This window comes from Coloeus monedula (assembly GCF_965178545.1).
Source record: "Coloeus monedula genome assembly, chromosome: Z".
Classification (NCBI taxonomy): domain Eukaryota; kingdom Metazoa; phylum Chordata; class Aves; order Passeriformes; family Corvidae; genus Coloeus; species Coloeus monedula.
In genome coordinates this window covers 49,583,659-49,606,530 of record NC_138822.1, presented here as the reverse complement: position 1 = coordinate 49,606,530, position 22,872 = coordinate 49,583,659, and the positions used below count along the sequence as shown (strand labels likewise).

Here is a 22,872-nt window from a genome sequence, read left to right as displayed (position 1 = left end):
GACAAGCGTACCAAAAGTAAATGAAAATAGACAAGTAAAAAGAGGGATGAGCTTTTCCCTCCCTACATGTCTCTAAATGTTGATCACATATTTTGAATTTGACAATCTACTATCAGGCTATAAAACAATGAATGACACATAATATTTCAGATTTTCAACTTGAAAAACCAATTGCATTTCAAGTGAAAATATCTTTATTAAGCTATGTTACTACACAGCTTCCATGTTGGGTTAAAACCTTACCTTGTAATAATTTTCATCAGCACTAAGAGCTTTAGAAAGTCCAAAGTCACTAATTTTGGCATAATGTTGGGTGACTAATAGAACATTTCTTGCAGCCAGATCCCTATGAACAAAATTATTCTCCTCCAGGTATTTCATCCCCATGGAAACCTGATGTACCAGCTCTGTTATATTCTTCTCTGTGACATGTCTGAAAATCACAATTGAATTTTAAAGAGGTCAGTAGCTCATTTTCCTGACTTTTCATGGAGTTCAAATACAAGTCTCTACTTTGAACTTGTCCACATTACACTGGGAACCTGATCCACTTACATTTAGCTAAGCTTCAATTAGAAAAGGCAATCTAGGCTCCTGTCCTGGGCAAGATGCTGTGTTACCACATCAATAAAGGAGAAATTGAAGGATATGTGAAAATTCTCTCATTTATTGAAAATACACTATTTTGGCAGAAATATTTGACAGTTCAGAAACATGTTTCAGTGAAGAATAACTACAATCATTAATTATTACAGTGACCACATAAATTTTAATTGTCCAAAAAGAAAAATAAAAAATAAAAGAAAGGACCTGTATCCTATGGAATGGAATCAAAGTTCACATACCTATTTTTTTGCAAAAATTTGTTCAATGGCCCAAGTTCAGCCATCTCCATTACCAACATCCAGGCCTCAGCTTCACATATACCTATCATTCGGACAATATATGGGTTATCCAGTTGCTGCATTACATTTGCTTCTCTCAGTAATTCATCCTTTATGGCTGGATCATTACTCTCATTCTTCAGAATTTTTACAGCCACGGGCTTGGCACCCCTGCAAAAAAGAATCAAATTCTGGGACTAGTTGCTAAAAAATCTGTGCACTAATGCACACAATCTTCATCAGATGTTTCCATTCACATAGTACAAATTGGGACAAAAGACACAATTGACACTCAGAGGAGAAAAAAACCAGCCATAACAGGAACATCTCTCCATCAAATGCTCAGAAGACAGCTAAGCAAAAGAGCAAGAATGAAAAGAACCTGAGATAATTACAGCTTGTCATAAAAATGCCTTAAGAAGCCTGAAAAAAAGTATACCAGACAAAATTTTCTTGTCCACTCTGGCAAGAATAGCATAAAGCTCTTCTGGCAAGAAAAACTATAAAGAGCTTTCTAAGCACTGGAGTGTTTTGGGGGTGAGATCGGAACATGCAGTGTTGCCAGGCCCCAAGGCAGTGCTCTGAAATCCTGAGAATCTAAGCCTACTTCTGCAACCTCCCATTCATATAGCAAACTGAAGGAGTGACTGATGAGATCAACAGAGCTCAAGTGTGAAACAAGATTAAAAAATACACAAGCCAAGATCAGAGCCCTTCAAATCCCTACAGCCTATATTGGAAAAATAAAAATCCTTCCTGCTTCTGAAAACCCTCCAACTTCAAGAGATGGGAGTGTGTACATAATCAGTCCATGCACATAAACAGCATACTGGTAACATTTTACTATGAAAATGCATGAAATCAAGTACAAACAGGGTCTGTTCCTATGGACATGACATGGTAAAAAATGATAAAAAGTGTTCTGTCTCCTTGAAAATCAACATTCCAGCTTCAGGAAAACTGGTATTTATCACACTTACATTAGGCAAAGCTCTCTTTGCTATAGGTAAACTGTCCATGGCACTCTACACATTTTCTGACAGAGATGTTGTGCAGATGGGAAATACTGTGTAGCATTTGTACTTTTGCAAACTATTGAGGAACACAGTGGAATTCCCACTCTACTATCCCCGCCAGGAGAGAATATAGTCATAAGCAGCATTTCGCACTTTACAGACTAAAATGAGTGCATACATGTACGTACAAAGAGAGAAACTGGTGAATATTAGCCCAAATTAGTTACGGTCTGTCACCCCAAATGACATGCAAAGATTACTGCTGCTCCAAAGAGTAAAGGCTAGAATTTTTACGTATTAGATTCCATGAAAATAGAAGGCAACACTCACTTTTTCATCCTATAGAACCCTTTCTTTACAGTACCAAAGTTGCCAGAGCCAAGTTCACCCTCCTCCAAAGTTAACAATTTCCTGTCAAGAGTGACATTTTTTGGTTTAATTTCATCTGGATCAGCATATGGACTTTCATAGACCTCAGTATCCATGGGTAAGGCTTCTCTCTGATCACCTGCAGTTCAAACAATGAAAAAATAAGACATGATTTTAGACATTTTTGCTGCCACAGCTAATATATTCACCTTTTCTATGTTCAAGATCATCAGTGTGTTTGACTTGTAAGGGCATTATTAAGAAACCACATATATATAGTCCGTATAGCCCATTATAAGCATTTTAGAACACACCAAAAGACAGTGGCCTCCCCCTGGTGACATGCTGTAACTACTGAATATCTGTGCAGGGTGAAACCAGGATATTCCTTGACAGGAGGGTTAAAAGTTGGCCCTTCTCCTTAGTACTTCCTATTAGTTACCTCACATAATTCTTCACTCAGAATGCTGCCTTACATGTACTTCATTCTTAGGCACCTCGCTTTAATTGCATTATGCTTGGCACTGTGGATGCAACAAATCTTTTTATGATGTGCAAGGATATAGTTTTTAGAGTCAAGGAAATAATAATATTCCACTTCAAAATGGAAAAAGGGTTTCTGCTAAAAGATTTTTGTTATAGATGGTGAAATCTGACATTTTCAGCTACCAGGACTGAGTTATGATAGTGGCTACACCAATATGTAACAGAATGTGAAATATATGCAAGAAAAAAGAAATATGGATTGAGAGAGATCTCTGCCATAAAGAAGAAAATTGCATTAATGCTATATATTACTCTGCCTACCTCTTTCTGCTCCTGTAATACCTCTGTTCCTTTGCAGCACATAAGGATTAAAAGGTGCTTCTTCTTGTGGGTGGCTAATAGTTGACTGAAGCTGTAGCACACAAATAAAGTTTTTCTGTTTAACAATGAATAGGTAAGTCAAAAGCACTTTTTTTCCCCAAGGATTTTGGCATAATGATTGCAAGACACCCATACATAAGAATCAGAAAGAAAGGGAACCAGAAGAGGTTATTTCATTCTGGAGGCTATTGTTAGAGCAGGCTAAAAGCATAGAAAGATATTACAAATATTTCAGACCATTAGATAAGAGAGAATTAACTGTAGTGGGTCATGCACAAATCTTATTCTGCAGATATTAAATTTACATCCTCTTTTCAAATTTGCCATGTAACACAAATAGTCAGAAGGATTTCTCTTTAATTTATCCTTCCTCCTTCTTCAAGTTATCTCTCCCCCTACCTAGGCAACAGAGAAATTGCTAGCAAAAATGAAAACAAAAAACAATTTCCTGTTTCACTTGTGGATATTACAGAGGGACTCTATTTTAAAGAAGTGGAAGAAACTGGAGTAAAAAGTTACTACTTTAATAGGCTTGTGTAACCATCAGGGACAAACATAATGGACCAGATATTAGGACATCTGCTCTAAGGAGGGAGAAGATTACCCAATTAATTAAGCATCTGGTTCAAATACAATTCTTCTGCCTTTACTCTTGTCAGAGAAATAATATGGAGTACACAAACCGTCTCATCCATTGTTTGTTCTGGAACTCTTCACCTGGGTACGGCACAATGAAGTACATAGATGAGGGAAACTACTAATCTGGTCACTTCTGTTTGTGAGCTGTTGGGAACACGGGAATTACAGAACCTATTTCTGCACATTAGCTTCTTTTCAAGTAAAGAGAAACAAAGCTCTGGTGGAAGGTGTCCTTGCCCATAGCAAAAGGAATGTAACAAAATGATCTTTAAGGTCCTTTCCAACATAAACCATTCTGTGAAGTTTCCTATAGTGAACTATTGGATGCAATAGAAGTTTTATCATTTGGAAACTGCATTTAGTAGGGGAAACACCTGACCTGGGAACTGCAGACCTTGAAATCCTGATGGTATCTGCCCAGTTGGCTGAAATAGAAAAGGTTTCACTACACAGATTTTACTGTAAACCATGTGTAGGAAGCCAGTTTTCAGCAATACTCTGGCCTAGTGGGATGAGCACAGTGAAATCAGGCACAGTAAGGGTAATGTTTCTGACTTGAATTGCTTAGTATTTGGAACAGTGTTAAAGGGCCATTTGCTGTCCAAGCAAATCACAAAACTCTGGAGAGTTCTGGGATACATCAAGGAACAAACTGTCTGATCTATCATTCTTGAGAACAAGGGAGACAAATGAAGGTATAAACCAAGATCCTCAGCTCTAGTTTTGTTTTTCTAGACTGATTCACCCTGGCAGCTTTCCAAGACCTGTGTCACTATTTTACACAGGTAATTCACTAACCCCAAACCCCCATTAAGACTGGAAGTCAACTTTTAACTGGCCAAATGTAATTAACATACACCAAATTTGAACACCTCAGGAATCCACTCACTAGTGAAGAACGGCTGGTAAAAACATAGCTCTGGCCAAGACCTAGATGAGTCCTTAAATTTGACACCAGACATTTCTGCTCGTTGCAATTCAAGAACAACAACAAAAAAAAAAATCAGAAAGGATTGGATGCTCTTGCTCAGCAACTGCATTAAAAAAATAAGTACATCAATTCCATGCTTGTAAATAAAGCTCTGCAGCTGTGAATTGGAAATCACACAGTGACACCAAATACAACAAAGTGGGTTCTCTTTCTCAGGGAGCTGCTCATGTTTAGAAGAATCATAGTGTCTTGTTTATCATTACTTAACTTGGTTAATATATGTGGAGTGTTATTTCTAATTGTTGCAGATGGATTCAATAGCTTAGTAATGTCTTTTTCATTAATATTCTTTTTTTCCTGTCTCAAGGAAATGGGAGACCTGGCTACCCTGGACAAAGAGAAGCCTGAGGTTCTCAAGACTTCCATGCCTCAGTATTCAATGGCAAGTTCTGTAGCCACATTGCCCAAGCTAAGAAAGGAAAATGCAGGGACAGGGAGAACGAACACCCTAAGTCCACTGAATGGACTTAAGTTAACAATGAACACTTAAGTCCTAAGGAGAGGATCAGGTCTGTGGTCATCTAAGGAAACTGAATGTGTACAAGCCCATGGGACCAATGAGATTCATTTGAGGGTACTGAGGGAGCTGTCAGACAGTTGTTAAGCCACTGTCATTTTTGAAAAATTGTGGCAGTGAGGTCAAGTCTCTGATGACTGGATAAAGGGAAACATGACTCCCATTTTTAAAATGGGGAAAGCAGAAGACCCGGGGAACTACAGAGCAGTGAGTCTTACCTTTGTACCAGACAAGGTCAGGAAGCAGATGGTCCTGAAAACTATGCTAAGTCACATGGAGAAAAAAATGGGTGTTTGGTAACAGCCAACATGACTTTCCTAAGGGGAAATCATACCCAACAAATTTGGTGACCTTCTATGACAGGGCTACAGCACTGGTGAATGGGGCAGAGCAGCTGACATTGTCTATTTGGGTTTATGCAAAGCACTTGACACTGTTCTGTATGACATCCTCGTCCCTAAACTGGAGAGAGGTGGGTTTGATGGATGAACCACTTGGTGGATAAAGAATTGGCTGGATAATCACATGTGAAAAGTGGTGGTCAAGGACTCAATGTCCATGTGGAGACCAGTGATGAGTGGTGTCCTGCAGGGACGGGGCTGATGCTACTCAGCATCTTTGTGGGTCACACGGACAGTGGGATTGAGTGCAGAAAGTTCATTGATGACACTAAGCTGTGTGATGCAGTCACACTGGAGGGAAGGGATGGCATCCAGAGGGACCTGGACAGGCATGAGAGGTGGGCCTGTGTGAAATTCATGACCTTCAACAAGTCCAAGTGCAAAGTCCTGCACCTGAGTCAGGGTGATCCCAGACACATCTACAGGTTGGGCAGAGAAGTGATTGAGAGCAGCCCTGAGAAAAGGACTTGGGGGTTATGAAAAAGTTCACATCCAAAGCCGCTTGACCAGCAAAGTGAGGGAGGAGATTCTGCCCCTTAACTCCACTATGGTGAGACCCGACCTGGAGTACTGCATCCAAGTCTGGTGCCCCTACCATGGGAAGGACATGGAACTGATGAAGCAAGTCCAGAGGAGGCCACAAAGTTGATAAAGGGACTGGACCATCTACCCTACAAAGACAGGCTGAGGAAGTTGCAGCTGTTCACAGAGAAGAGAAGGTTGTGTGGAGACTCCATAGCAACATTCCAGGATCTGAAGGGGGCCTACAGGGAAGCTGGAGGGGGACTCTTCATTGGGAATTGTAGTGATACGACAAGGAGTAATCAGTACAAACTGAAAGAGGGAAAATTCAGTTTAGGTAATAGGAAGGAATTCTTTACTATGAAGGTGGTGAGGTTGCCAAGGGAGGTTGTAGATGCCACATCCCCGGAAGTGTTCAAGGAGAGATTGGATAAGGCCTTGAACAACCTGGTCTAGTCGAAGGGGCCCCTGCTCATCACAGAGGAGGCTGGGACTAGATGTTCTCTAAGGTCCCTTACAAGCCTTAACATTCTGTGATTCTATGATTTCTGGCTGAACTACAATTTATTATTTCACAGGCACCTTTTCAGCTCCTATTAGCAACTTCGGAAAATTGTGCAGCACTCAGAAAACCTCAGATGTTTTTCTTTAGTCCTGCCAGTCATGTACTCACAGCATGTACCCACCTTGCATAACTTTGAATTGGATTTTCTACCAGGAATTGGAATTTTTTTCTCTTAAAGTCAAGAAGACTGACTAGAAATGGGGCAGGAGATATGCATCCTTGCATATACAGTGATCTGAATGCTAGTAAAATAAAATTTCCTTTTTATTTAACTGTCATTTAAATGAAGAGTCCCTTCTGCCCTACACTTTTAAAACAGCAAGTTTAATTTTGTATATATTTTTTTGATAAAAGGATCTTTTTTTAATACATCTAAGGAATAGGATAACTGATTACTTCTTGTATTCTTACAAGAAACCGAGAATGGGCAAAATGATAATGGGTTTATTCAACCAGTGAAAAGGAATACAAGAAAAGAGTTCTCTAGAGGAGCCTGTTAAAAACGTGACAGAAGAATGAAATGGCTCCAACTACTCTAAATCTGACTTTTACTGTACAGATTATAATTTTACAGTAAATAGTATAGTAATATTCTCATGAAGATTGTGTTCATCACGAAGACTGACTTATACGGCAAGTGCAATATTCTTTCAGGTTAATAATTCTTAATTGAAAAAATGCATACCATAAAGTAATCTTATTTTATTAAAATTTAATAGTGGAATACTGCATGACAAGCATCTCATTAGCCATAACCTCAATGAGCTTTGGCGAAGGCATCCCAGTTGCCACTAGGTGGCAGGATTTCCTTTAAATTGTCTAAATTAAGAATTTTACACTGGTAAAACAGACTGGTAAGTTTCGATCTGGATCCTAAAATTTAATACAAATAGTGCATTTGGGAAATAAAAAAACCAAAAAATCCCAGGAACGAGTAAATATAACATAACAATTAAAATAAGTATAATTTTTCTGGTTTACTGTCTGAAAGCTTTTGACATAGTAGAAGTGATTGTGTAATTAACCAGGTCTAAAGTAAACTCTGCTTGTTAGGGTTAACAAATGGTCAATCTTAGAATTGTTCAGAGCAGGACTTTTGTCTAGAGTCTAAAATCTGGCAGTATGATGTGGGTCTGAGTATTAAGGGTTAAGTACACGTAAGTGGTGATCAAATCAGGTTTCCTAAACTACTTCCTTAAATGACTGTTTTTTCTCTGGCAATATGCTTCAGTCTCTACTCTGTGTATGTTGCCCAGAAGGCAGGAAATAGGTATTTAACAGCAGAAAGTGACCAGAGCAAGACACAGGTTTTACCAGGTTAACAGAAAGCAGTGTGACCAAAAACATGTCCACAGAGTTCAGACCCTACACTCATTTTTCTGAACCAACCCAGACTGTGTGATAGTTTGGCACTGTATTTCAGATGGTTTAGGGCAGATCATGAGACTGCATCTGTGTTTGTATGTGATAAACACACAATGAAAAAGAGATGTGGGTCCTCCAGGGATACACAACTGACAACAGCTGTTGGTACGTCAGCATAAAAGTGAACTGAAGCTGTAGGAAAAGAGTATTTGTTATTTATCAGGATTATCAAATACAGTATATATCAAAACACAGCTTTGCACTCCTAACAGTAGTGTACCTCTAGGGCTTTTCATGACTGCTCATTTTAGTTGAAGAGCAACTGGAAATAAATCAATAAACATAAAGAGAGACTCATGGATCGAATAGGGCCATACATGTTATTCTCAGCATGCAAACAAACTCATAGCTACACGCTTCAGAGCTACATCAATTACTGGACAGCACCATTTTCTGGCCATGCAAGGGCATTTTCACCAGGACAGGGCTGGGGTACCCTTGGCTCCCTGGCACCTTACCAATTTTCCCATTCTGTTTGGTCTTTTGACATCTTACACTTGCCCAAATATAAGTGAATGCATAACAAGGTTTGTGCACATAGGTTATGTAAGTATGTATTTTGTTGTTTTTATTGTACCCTAAATGTGCTCAGTAATAACATAATTGTGAAAGCAAGACAATTTTCTGATTAGGAAGGAGAGTAGAAACGTAATTTTGTTCTGCTATAACTGAATGGTTTTGAAAAGTAATTTATCACTTACATTTCAAGTATATTGGTGGCCAGAATTACGTAAGAAGAGTCCCTCTACTTTTAAAACTCCTCCAAACCCATTGCTTCAGTTACAAAATCAAGCCCATAATTATGCAGGGGATTAGGATAGATGCAGAAAGCTTACAAAATCTTCACAATCTAATTGTTAGTAGTCAAGACAGCAAGTGAAAACAGGAGGAGAAGAGAGTGAAATTAGTAATGTAAGTATTTTTAACTGAAAAAAAGTATATGAGGCACCTTTTTGCTGCCAGCCTTTGGAAAGGTGTACGATTTGAGTCTTGAGATAATTCCACCTCCTGCCCAACTCTAGAAACCACAATGTCAAAGAGGAATAGTAAATGTGTCATGAACATAGCTAAAGGTTTTTCACAAAACAAAAATACTCTACAAGAAAAAAAACACTCTCAACTCTTCTGTTGCGTGTGCCTGCACGTACACACATGATGCATCAAACAAATGTAGTACAGGAAATCTTAGTACTAAATTTTCATCTGTATTACTCTCAAACCATCCTAAACATACCTTAAAGCAGTTTTTAAATTCAAACACAATGCCCTTTCTCCAGATCTTTATTTATAGAGTATGTTGTATATTTCTCCTTCCTCTGTCACTGAACTTTAGCCCCCTCCTCCTACCCCCAAACATATTTAGCAATGTAGATGAGTGGAAAACTTTCATGTCTGGAAGTATGACTAATGTATTGAGCAAAATTTGAAGCACACCTTGGTCATACAACAGACAATATGGTTATTGAAGCAGAAAGCACACAGGTAATACTAATTCCAAACAAAAAAAGAACAGGTGCTACATTTTACACGTGGACTTACGTTCTGTGTAAATATACCTTTAAAAGATATGTGAATATATTTTACAAGAATACACTAGTTAAGTTAAATGTGACAAATCAGCATTTTTAGGGGTCACTGAGAGATCATACCTGACTATTTAAAACTATGTAGATGGAGTACTTATTGTTCAAACATTTAGACTGATGATGAGGCAGAAACAATAAACTGAGCCACATTATCAGTCACTTTAAACAGCCTTTGAACACACTTTGATGTTCTGAACATTTTAGTAGTCCATTTGGACTTCTTATTTTCTGAAAAGATAGCTTTTTAAATTTATAAGATTGGTGTATTTCCTAGTTTTCTTCTAAAAGAAAATGTTTGATTTCACATTAAAAAGGTGTCTTTTGTTTCAAAACACCAAGAATAGCCATGTGGTCCCTGTTGCTGCCAGAAGAACACAAACCTTTTTGACACTTGACATTCTTCATAGCTGTGATACATAAAAATTCAGTTATTGCATACTGAAAAAGGTTACCGAGTCAGCTGTTTTCTTTTACTTCATGAAATTTTCTTTCCATATTGGGAATAAATGAATACTTAGCTACAGTTTTGCAACAGATACATTCTCTAAGAGGTCAAGTGCTCCTTTGCACAAGCTGAGCATGGATGGTTCTCATTATACTTTTCCAACAAGACTATCTCCCAGCACTTGAGTAAGCAACCACCCGTAGTGCCTTGATGTTAATACTGCTTAACTCACACGTTTGTATTAGACCTACAGATGCATGCTAAGATGAATACTTCATCAGGCATAGGGACAGTACTACTTACAGTTAGGCTGTACTCATAAAATTTAGGTCTATTATTATTACCTGAAAAACTGTGACCTAAACAAATAAAATACTGAGAAAGGTTAAGAGGACAGCTTAGGAGCTGGAGAACTGAACTGAAGACTCATTTCAAAAGCTCCTCTGCAGGTTTAAATACATACTGGGATGAAATTGATTGCAGCGAGAAAAAAGTAATTTGTAAAATGAAAGGGGTCAAAATCACCTTAAACCTGGTCATGGAGCCTATGGTGAAATGTGAGAAAAGTCCCAGTCCATGCATGTTCTGGGAGAAGCAACAACAAGTAAGTCTCCATATTCTGCATGGGAAAATTAGCTTCAATACAGACTTTTATCACAGAGTCCTTTCTTTTGCAGAGGGAGCATATTAGTATCACTAAAAAGAAGATGGTCCATATTCCAATAAACTTAAGCACTTTGTTACTCCAAGTTTGTTCATGGAATAATAGCGAGTACTAGACAAATCTGATGTAGATTAACGTCCCTGATGTAAATTTTACTCCAAGTCCTTACACACCAACAGTTTACAGATAAATTATTTGGACAGTCTGCCTTGCATATCACCAAGCAGGTCTTTTTACCTTTTGTGCACCTTCTTAACTTCAAAACAACTTCAGATTTGGGCATGCTATCCCACTAAGACTTTGGAATAGCACCACTGTAATTTAGTCTGTAATATATATAAAAATGAAAAAAATACTGAAAAACTGGTCTGGATGGGAACACCAGTATTAGATTGTGGCTTGGCCATTTTGTTCCTCTACTGTCCCTCTTTTGCTTCTTTATTATAATCAATCATTTCTCACAAGGCATGGTCATTCCTGTTGCCTTGCTTGGGATTGTCTCCTGCTGGACATCATTCTTCAGTGCAGTGTCAAAAACTGGTGAAAGTCTTTCAGTTGAGGCCTTGCCAGTGTTGAACAAGCTGGGAACACATTGATGTTTCCCCTTCCTCTACCAGCATGGTGGTTGCTCATCCTTGTTCCTATTCTGATTCACTGCAGGCATCACATCCTCTGAAAAACTGTCTCTGCTCACCGTTCCGTGATTTACATCTGACTATTAGAAGTGCAATATCTTGCACTAGCTTCTACTGAGCTTCACCCTTTTATTTTCCAGAATGTTTCTCTAATTCATCACAATTATTTTGATAGTTCAAAAATTCACTATTCCAATTTACATATTTTGGCAAACCTTTTAATAAATTAAACAAATGTGCAGTATACTAGAAATGTCAGAAACTCTGAAATGCTAATTATCATGGTGTAAATAATATAAAGACAGATTGCACATCCTCCACATAAGATTGTGTTTGTATTACATATGTTTGTGGTTGTATTCATTCTCTTCAGGCTGGTGGTTATTTTTGTTTGTTTCTGTGTAATCTGAAAAATTGTATTTCAGGCATATTAAAATCTTCATGAGTTACTGCTTTTGCACAAAGGTATTAATGTGCGAGGACCTAGAAATATTAACAATATTTTAGTACACTATTTGCAAAATATGCACTCTCACTCTTAGCTTTGGTGACTTTCCTTCTAGTTATCATGACAAGTCTTAAGCAGTAGTAGTTAAATTTACACTTAGTGAATTTTTCGTGAATATTATGAAATGTACACAGTATTCCCACACTGAGTGTGCTTTCCTATCGCTGCAACTGCATGTATACCAGGAGATATATATTCATGTGGTCTTGTGTGCTTAAACTTCATGGACATGCTTGCAAATGGCACAGATCCAAACCTCAAGGCAGCATTTATATATTTTAACTATTTATTTTTATTAATTATTCATAATAAATATAATAAATAATTATTATTACATATATTTAATAGAAAATAATAAATTTTATAATATTTTTAACAAAAAAAGGGACTGATTTTGGTTGCTTAATTTCCAATGATTGAAAAAGATACCTGATTTTCAGAAATGAAAGTATGAGAATGGCTGATCACAGGCCTGCTAGGAGTCAATAGTACTGAAATAAAGGTAATTGCCCATCTGAATAAAAATTTTTTTTCTATAATGTGGGACTGCATCAAGATAATGACCTAGATGATTACATTCCAGGGAAATGATTAAAATTAACTCCCTATTTCAGATGAAATCAACTACATTGAACAAGACAATATTATATGATTCTGTGGATGTATCACACCTCAGGTGGCTCCTCTAGTCAATGGACTTCAAGAACTTAGGTAATTATAATAGCAGGTGAACTTGCTCACTCTTCATGGAGTTGGTGAAAGAATCACCCCTAATGCAGTGCACAAGAAATGAAACCCTTGTGCAAAGTCTGATGTTAACTGCACACACCAAATATGAAAATAAATTGAACTTCCATGTCTGCTTCAGTCAGTGGATTCTCAAAGTGAACAATGTAAGCAATGTGGTATCTCTCCTCCTGGTGTTGACACAATCACTATAAATACGACCATCAAGGAGGCATTCTGCCTATGTAAAATACTGTTTTTTTCACATACATTTTATGTGTAAAAGAAGTTAACAAACTTAAATTATGATGAGCACATACAAAACACTGATGAAAGCAATACCATACCAGAATATGTTAATTTTCTTTTCAGCTCACTGTTTACAACACTAGAAAAACAAACTCACAGATGAAATAATATCCAAGAATTAGGACTCCCAGAGCAGTACGTGACTGTAAGCCTTCCCAAATGAATGCTATTGCTATACCACCACCTACACTTACCTTAGGAAGTGTTCCAGAAGAAGGATGAGTATTAAAACCAAGATTATCTGTGAAAGAACCAAATGCAAAATGATACTGAGCAAGGTGAGAAATTTGTGTAAGAACACAGAATTTTACAGAGGGGATCAACTGTCTAGTTTTTAAATCACATTACAGTGTTTCTCCTAGACTACCTTCTTTGCTTTTGTCTCTTATACGCAGCAGACTCTGGTACTTCTGGCTACAGAGACCAAAGTATGTGCAGATCCTAAATGATTTGAAGGAGCAGAAAAAGAATGGTGGAAAAAGCATGTAGTGATTCAAAGGAGTGGAAAAAGTAAAAACTTCAGGGTTGGACTTGATGAACTTGAGTGTATTTTCCAACATAAATGGTTCTATGATTCTATTCTATTATTCTATATCCTCTCACCATGGCACTGGTATCCAGCTAGAATGACAGAAGGTGGCCTTAGAGAGAGAAAACCACTTCTGGAAGAGCACAAGTTGGACACAGAACAATCAGAGGCATCTCTTTTCCCTTTTCAGTCAGGGCAAGATGAAGGACAATGTCTCCTCAGTGTGACATGACATTAAAGAAGAAACAGGATAAAAGCACACTGAACCTCACAACACTTTCCCCCACCTCTACTCCTCCTTTCCCACAAGTTATCACAGAATGCCCCTCTGACCCCCACTTTCAGCGTCGCGTGCAGTCAATGCCTTGTCCTGCCCTACTCCCCCCAACACGGGAACTCAACTCCTGGGTGCATGACTCACTGCACCCACCCTGAACTCCTGTAGCACCATTGCTCCTGTGCCTGCTTCAGCTTGGAGTAAGGACCACTGCAGTAGTGCTGGGAAGACCACCTTATTCATGTGTGTGGTCCAAGTAATATGCACTGCCACTCTGAGCAGCAAAGCACATTTCTGGTCTGACAATAATTTAGACCCAGCAGTAATTTGATTTGGTAGCCTTAAGCTACAGGATCTGCCTCCATCATGCGCAGTCCGGCAGATATTAACTCATTTGAAAAGTGACAAATCTGCACCTACTTACATGGCAAGTGGAAAAACTGCACAGATATTTATCATAAATTTCATGTCTTTTTATACATATAAAAATAATAGGAATAACTCACCATTTTCTGAGCCATGTTGTGGACAAGGAATGGTAAGAACCCTTAATAATCCATCTGGTTTGTATGAATAATGCTCAACTAACTAGTAGAATGAGAGGGGAGGAAAAAAAAAAGAAATAATGAGAGTAAAAGGTATGAAAATATAAGGGTGGTATCACTAAATATATTGTCTCTTTGGAACTGTGTGCATATGTACAACAGTCGATACATATTACAACAAATGACCTTGGCATACAGCAGATCTTTACTGCACATGTTCTTTACTTTTCGTTTTTTTAGCAGGGATGCATGTTTCTGAAGTAACCTTGTGGATAAATGTGGAACATGATCCAGGAATTGAATTAGTAAGGGTCAGTACTACCCCCCTGGTTCTGGTACTAAATAGCTTTATAGCTCTGTGCAAATAATTTATTTTGATATCTTTGAGTTTTCACTCTTTTTTTTTTTTTTAAATTTTTGGGCATAATTACAGTGCAAGAATGATCCTAATATGCAATGCTTTATTTGGACCTCAGAATTGCTATAGGATTTGCACAGTTAATAAATGTATAGCACAAGTAGTTGTGGCCATTTGAGCTCCTGGATTGTCCTCGCCAGGTCATTTTTTACAGGTTTGTTACTGCTTTTTTCCATTTGGGTATAAAGGAGAAGGTACGTGAGTGTAAGAGTTGCAGACATTCACAAAAATTGTAAGATAGCAGAGCTGCTTTTAAATTTCCAGTGACACTAGGAAAGAAATACATAGGACATTTACAAAAATGCTAAGAATTAATCTTAGCATTTGTAAATAATCTTAGCATTCTTTGCGAGCAAAGATTCCTATTTTAGATTTGTGACTCATTTTACTTGTTTTAATAGATTTTTAAGCAAGAGGATGTAAGAGATTTCTGCAGGGGTTTCAATTTCCTTAGTATTTTCAATTTACACAATCATTTCACCAGTATTCAGTTTTAGTATCAACTATGGCATAGTCAGCTATGGACTTCTTAACTGCCTAACCTTTACCAGGGTTCAGGCATATTTTGGTGGTAAGCCTCAGCAAGCCATGCTTTTGCAGACTTGAAGGTAGAGAATTTCAAAGCTAAAGACTGCATTATGTGTACAGCATCTTAAACCATCCCCTTTCTGCTTCTTTGAATTCTGCTGGTTGCTGTCATAAAGGACAGTAGCAAAAGACTAAACCAAGCATACGCATGATTGAACATGGTTACTTGCAAATGTAAACGGACTTTCATTCAAGAGAATGTTCAGCTAACTGAATAATTAATCACAGTTTTGAACTCAGCTGGGCTGCAACATCACATTTAAAAATGATTACACTGTAATCACACAGCTTTCTACATTAACATATATTTTCTTCGTGTATAGAAACCACACATTGGAAACATATGACAAATAACCTGGCAAAATGTGTTCATTTTAGCCAAAGACAATTGTCACAAGGCAAAGCAAAACAAAGCTGCCCTGGTCAGTTATATGGAAACGTGATGACAGATATCCACGTGATATAAATTTAACAGACCTGCCACAGGGTGTCAAATCTTTTTCCATCCGGTATGGAGAGCTTTCCGGTCTTATCTCTGTCAATACGATAGTGCAGTACTTTTCCATCATTCAGTAGGCACAGGGCATAGGAACCACTGCTGTCCCTTTCTCGGATGCTGTAGGAATAAGAGAGATTTTCAGGGTTACACTTTACTAGGAATGAGCATTCTTCTTATATCACCCTTTCCTTAAAACTTCAGAATTAAAAATGAAACAAAATGAGCACTGCAACTTCTGAACACATTTTGTTAAGTCTTTCCTTTATTTATTAGTGTAATTAATTTTCAGACAAATTGCCTAAAGTTTCTCTTTTTTTCTTCCAAAAAAGCAACAGATGAAAACAAAAAATCAGTGATGTAAGGCACTCTGTTAGGCAGCTACAGAACACTGTGCACTGCACAAAGCACTCTCTGGGCAAATATGCATTTGAAAGCTTCTGCAGTATGGGCTTACCTCTCTTGTATCTTTTATCTTGAAATAAAGAGATAGAAGAACAGAACAGAAGATAAAATACTAAAAGAATGTAATGTGAAAATCAAATAAAGGCAACATTATTGTGTGAAATAGCTTGTTGTATGGCTGAGAATTTAAAGAAAATATATCTGTAATCATTAATTCTTATAATTTCAGTAAAGACATTAAGGTTTTGCTGCAGATTTCACATAAAATTCATATGAAACTTCACATGCACATATCTCATCTAAACTTCACCATGGAGAGATCATCAAATGTAACATAAAAACTTTGTCTAACACTCATAGGTAGCCAGGATGATCTCCTTCTTCCAGAAGACCAGTGAGTGCCCTCTGGGATGCCTATGAAGCATGACAGAGTTGTTTTACGTGTACTCAGGGCTAGCTGACACTGACACCAGCGTATTCTGATGACTGGACACAGAGTGGATCAGAATTTGTTACTAGCTCCATCATAGTTGGTGCAACATTTCTGAGTTTAGAAAGAAGGCATTTTCTGTCAGGCGAGTTCCCCTGCTCACTTACAGCTGACAGTGAGACAGCAATAGAATTAGAATAAAATTCTCTGGCTTTCTTTCTTTTTTTTTTTTTTAATGAAAAGCCTAGATTCTGGAACATTAAAACATTTCTTGTTCTGGTGTGCACAGAAATCTATTTACTCTCCACTGAATTTCTGAACGGCCTTGAAAAGAAATACAGCAGTAATGCTCACTAAGGTGTTAAGAAGCTTTGCTGGTGCAACACTGGTACTTGCTATAATATCTCAGAAGATTGCAGAGCCAAGTATAAAACTATTCTCCTCAGCTGACTCCCTCAAGGCTGAAGTAAAACTGTGTTTTGTCGGAATTACTCATGCACCTATTTCTTTCAAGTAGAGTGATTATTGTTGCCTAAGATGTGAACAAGACACTGGCTAAAAGGAAAGGGAAGTAGGGTCAGTTTTTATTTTCTGAAACCAAAGTAACTTGCCTAAGTCTCTAAAGCAAATTGAAACACATTGTGGTTTCTTCATGACATGTAGGTGTTTTCTTAGCATGCTGATTTCCTGTGCTGAGTGACCAGTGAAGAGCAACTAAATGCTAAAATGAAGAACGACTTTTACTTTGTCCTCTTCTGATTTGCTCTAAGCAAATAAAGCTTAGAGAAATATTTTCAGAATAGAACTAATTGTTTCTAAAACACAAACACATGGCGTTTCATTGCAATCGACTTCTGTTCAGAATAAAGCACAAATAGGATTATAAAAATGCAATGGATTGTTTCTCAGTAACAAATACCCTTCATGTTTCACATGAGGAAATGGTGGCTCCAATACAATTCGTTCTACTGAAACTGGTTCTCATTTGCAAGAGTTGTTACTCTCACTAGAAGCATTTCTTGAGAGCACAGGCACCCATGGGAGGAAAGAATCCTGATTTCTAAAGAAATATGCAACCATCCAAACAGCTCTATCACTCTTCAGTGCAGGATTTCAGCAGAGTTCAGGTTTACAAGGCTGTAGTTGCATTTCAGAGCTTCTCCTTTCCCTAATCCAACAGCTACATAACTCTGGAGCCATCTGCAGTTCAGAGACATGTCAGCTTCTGTCAGACAGCTCTATCACTGCACATCCTAAAACCAACTCCGTTTTAACACTCATGATTAATCAGGGTCCAGAGAGAGCCTTGTTCTCTTAGGGTTATGGAGCAGGTGGGTTTTAAACTGCAGTCAGTCAACTCCAGCACAACGTGGATCCCTACAAAACACAAAACCAGGAGATACTACCATCTTTCCAAACATGTCTGAAGAGCACAGGTATTGAGCGCATTGAATTGACAGCCTAAGTCTTAGTTTTGGCAAATAGAACCCTTACTGGATGACATGGATTGCCCCAAGCCATGTTTCACAATTTTATTTTGGTTTTTACACTGTGGTAATGACTGCCTAGGTTAGGCTAAGCCGCCGGAACTGCAGCTGGGTAACAGTGTCCAGTTTGATGTCAACAGTTGCTGTAAAAAATAGAGTCAAAGGAAAATGTTATTCAAACTAAAAGGTTGTAAATTGACATCTCTTTGAATGGAAATAGAAGTTTCACATCTTTTTGATGGTGCTGCCTGTATTACCCAGGGCCTTCACATCAGATCTGGGAGCTCTCTTCAGATATGGAACTTTCCATCTATTGAAAATAACAATTTTCAGAATGTTGAGAAAAAATTTCAAAATGCCAACTGCACTCTCTGCTTTAAAGTGCTCTGAAATGAAAAACAGTATTTTTTGTTCTTCAATAAAAACTGCTAACAAAGAAGGTCTTCATTTTAACAAAGCTATTAAAAAAATTTTTAAAAAGCATTTTAGCAAGGAAGGAAGCCAAAGCTGGCACTGAGATATCACCCTGTCTTCCATTTCATGCTATTGCAGAGAATCACAAAGGTACAGCAGAAAAACATAAAAATAATAAACACCTGTAAATAAACAACATTGTGATTTCATCCACTGAGAATAATCAGACATATGAAGAACTTCGTTGAAAACAGATTTGAATACATATGTATATTAGAGAAGTGCTAAAGTTTCTAGATTTTTTATGACATACATTTTTAAAGCAGCAGAATAAGGGATGTAGAAATTCAAACTGTTAACTGATGCAATGCAAAGAATGTTTAGGTATTGATTTTATATTTCATGCAATTTGTGTTTGAGTACTTTTTATGGTTTTGGGAGTACCACATACATGGCAACCAACAACAATTTGGAGCATCATTGCAGACAGTGCAAATAGCTATCCAGTCCCTCCTCTGGTATTTTCATTTGGAAACAAAAAGAACAATGTCCCAATTTTTTTTGTTTCCAACTGAAAACCCAAATGATCCCTCTCTTTCTAAAGAAAAATATCCCTGAGGGTCAAAGAAATAAATTGCTATTACAATATGCCTCATTGACTGTGTAGAAAAAAATAGAAGTTGCAGCAGTGGAGAATTATGAAGAAAATAAACAAGCAAAATGCTTGCTTTAGGAATGGTGTGAAATAGTTCTTGTTCCTGAAACCAAAGGCATGCTAAATTTTATTGTCGGCATTGATTTGCCTTCTCAGCAATAACAGCTTTGTTGATGCCAGAGATATTGACATTCCCCACTGCTGATCGAGCCCCAGCTTGTCTGCCCTCACGACCATCTCCCAGATAATGCTATTAACAACATGGCTACTCATTATCACTTCAAAGATCTGCTGCACAGTGCATATGTTCCAAGTTTGAGTGTAACAAGAAATGAACTTGGTGCCATCAGTAAAAGAATCATATAAAGGCCAAAATGGATTGACTGCCATCTTCATTTGCATCATTTCTTCTCCCCTGTTCAGTAACACATTAAAGCTGTTTCAGAAATGCCAGAACACTACAGAATTTAGGTGATATCCCAGCTTCACACTATGGCTATCTACAGTGGAACCTAAAAATTCATCTCCTGGTGAGTCTGCTGCACAGTTACAAAATACTTTTTCTGGGAAGGATTGCATCACATTAGTCTATTTAGTTGACTTCACCCTGGCAGCAAAATACACCATGCTCCGCCAAACCCCTAACAAACAGCTCTGCAGCAAAACCACACCCGCAGTAGGGGATCTTCTTAGTACAGCTGTCTCAGTTAGGGACCACAGCTTTTCTTCACACATCAGACCCACTCTGCTGCTGAAGCACCCAGTGCAGAGCCTGCCTTGAGGAGCCACAGCCCTGCCACACTGGTCTGCCAGTGGCACCCAACACATACCTAACTGAAGGTCAGTAAACAGCTCTCCCAGAGTCACAGGCATCATCCAGGCTGCTGTGGAGAGGAAGACAGCACCTCCAGAAACACCGTTCATTGTCTTTATATTATCATTTATCTTGAAAAATTCTTATGGTCATCTAAGCCTAGCAACTGCTTGGCACTTTGAAGAGGAACTTCATAATTAACTAATATCCCTGAATTAAGGTCACATTTAATAGGATTGTTTTCATCTTCTATGGTGTCAACAATGTCCAGTCCCTTTTATGGATAGATAATACTAATAGAATTATTTAAAGAATTCTCTACAAGGTCAGAAAAATGACCTAGCTCAGGATGCAGTCCAGTAGCAGCAAACTCCTAGAAGAAGGCAGTAATCTTAGCGTAAATATAGACTGCTAAATATACCAGAAACAGAAATTTTTGGTGAGACAAAAGACAAGAAAACTCTTACCGACAATTGCACTTCAAACATTATTTTGAAATACTGTTACTCATAGTAACTATTGTGACATATAAAAGACAGTTTAGTTTCTAGTTGCCATGGAATGCCATGATGAGTATTACTGTAACTCATTATAATGGTCTAAACTAGATTTGTCCTCTTTAATATTCTCATTACATACTGAAGACACTCATATGACACCAAAATAGTTTCCTGCTTTCCTTTTACACAACAGTTCATATTTTATGTGACCTACATACAGCTATGAACACATGTAAGAAGTTATATAGACTACACTGCTAAGCTGCAATGTCTTCACTCACAATTTCCCTAATATTGAATGTTAAACCGTATTTCTGAATATTCTTTATCCTCCACCAACTTCAGAACTTTTGGTTTTTAACACATATGCAAGATCACATGTTTGTTTAACTTAAGTGGTCATTACTGGTGATAAATCAAGATACGCCAACCCTTACCACATACCAGAGTTGTTTCCTATGTGAAACTACAGAGAAAACTATTTTGCTCAAGAAGTCATAATTTATTTTTCAATTGTTCCACACATGCATGCATGAACTCACATAGATAATATCAATGATATTATAAATATTTAACAATGCATTATCAGCAAAAATACTATTACAAAATTAGTAAAATTATTACCAATATTAATAGTTTGATCTATGATCAATGTTCTCTACGAGGAAAAATGTAATAAACCCCAGAAATCTGGTGAAGAACCATCATCCAATACAGAATGTAAAACAGTGAAGTTAAGTGGGGCTTCAGGCACAAAGTTCTCTATTTTCAGTTTCTTTTCAGATAATTTTAGAGGTATTTTACTTCTGTTCCACTGCTATTTTTTTTTTCTCCAAAGTTTGTGCCTAGAGGGCCAATCTTACATAAACATTCTTCACAGAAGAGCTAGGCACTACTTCCCACTTCATGACATGGTTTCTGTGCTTGTGTTTGAAAACAAACTCTCTAACATACACATATATACTTCACTGACTTTTAAGCCATAACAAAAACTTTAAAAAGATCTTTGAAAATTCCCTAGTAAAACACCCACAGTTAGCTCAGAATTTTTCCTTGGATGCATTGTAGTGTTATCTTTATGATGCTATTCATGGTATTTTGAATTGCAGTCAGGAAGCTTTTCTACTATTTCCATATTTAATATATTAAAAATTCTAGATTTGACAATCTTGTACTGCTGCAAAGTAGTGCTAAAGAAATCTAGATGTTACTTGTATTATTACAAAGACATTTGTACTGGATTTTGTTTCAAGGTAGGTAGGTCAGATGGATAGAAGATTCCTGGTGTAATGAAGTTTTGGAGACCCTTGTTAAAAATATACAGAAATATTCTAGCCTTCTAATATTTATTATTTTCTCCATAATAAACAATATGGTTTTTGTCATATTCAAGCACTGCTTGTGGATTTGTTAAATAACCTCAGAGTACCTGATCTCTTTGAAAATCTAGTTTCTCAGTTTGTTCCCAGATTCCAATTGCTACCTCAGCAAGCAAACAGATCTTAGACCTTGAATGTTCTAAAGTTTTACCTTTCAGTCAGCTTCTGGGCTTGAGTATCACAACTAGTGTAAGAAAACAGTCCCTGAGAACCTACATTCACAGTCACAAATTCAAAGCCTTCAATTCACAGACGTACGGAATATTCTGACAAGCACAGCTGCTGGGTAAGTAAAACTATGCAGTGTCTGTGCCTGAAATGTGAAACAATGCACTGCTCTCACATTCAGCAGTTTTGCCACTACTGCTTTGGTTAGCCAGAAATGAGTGGTTAATTTCTCAACGCCTGCCGAGCCAGCCCATGTTAGGCAAACCACTGCAGAGAACAATAAACCTCTCTGAATTAGACCGTTCTTTTGTTATTTGCGATGAGCCTCTAAGTCTATGGGTCTGAGCATTAGAATGGCTCAGGAAGGTAAAATAACTGATTACAACACAAATGAACAACACGTTATTTCTCTTGCTGCGCTGGCTACTGAACTATGGGGTAGATGAAGTTTTCTCTCTGTGTCTTCCCTGAGACCATAAGAGCAAATGGCAGCTGAGTGGTTACTATGGTCTAAGATGGCCAGATAGGAAGTCTATACAAGAGAAATTAATACATCAGAAAGCATCCTACAGATGCAGAAGTAGACAGTCTTGTCCTTAATAAGAGGGAACCAAGCTCAACACACTAGCAGCTCATATTATTTAAGCTCCAGTGGCACTTCTCATGGTTTAAACAGAGCCTTAAAATCAGCATTTTCT

The 22,872-nt window shown here is 37.6% G+C and overlaps 1 protein-coding gene across 1 annotated transcript in view; it reads right to left on the bottom strand.

Annotated features, from left to right (window-relative positions):
- SYK (spleen associated tyrosine kinase) overlaps positions 1-22,872 on the bottom strand; it is a 32,407-nt gene that overhangs the window by 5,382 nt on the left and 4,153 nt on the right. The window contains exons 3-10 of the mRNA XM_082301479.1: positions 15,904-16,042; positions 14,382-14,463; positions 13,264-13,310; positions 9,146-9,214; positions 3,077-3,167; positions 2,231-2,408; positions 846-1,055; positions 244-433 (exon numbers count right to left, since the gene is read on the bottom strand). Coding sequence (XP_082157605.1) covers positions 244-433; positions 846-1,055; positions 2,231-2,408; positions 3,077-3,167; positions 9,146-9,214; positions 13,264-13,310; positions 14,382-14,463; positions 15,904-16,042 — 1,006 coding nt within the window. The remainder of the gene's footprint in view (positions 1-243; positions 434-845; positions 1,056-2,230; positions 2,409-3,076; positions 3,168-9,145; positions 9,215-13,263; positions 13,311-14,381; positions 14,464-15,903; positions 16,043-22,872) is intronic.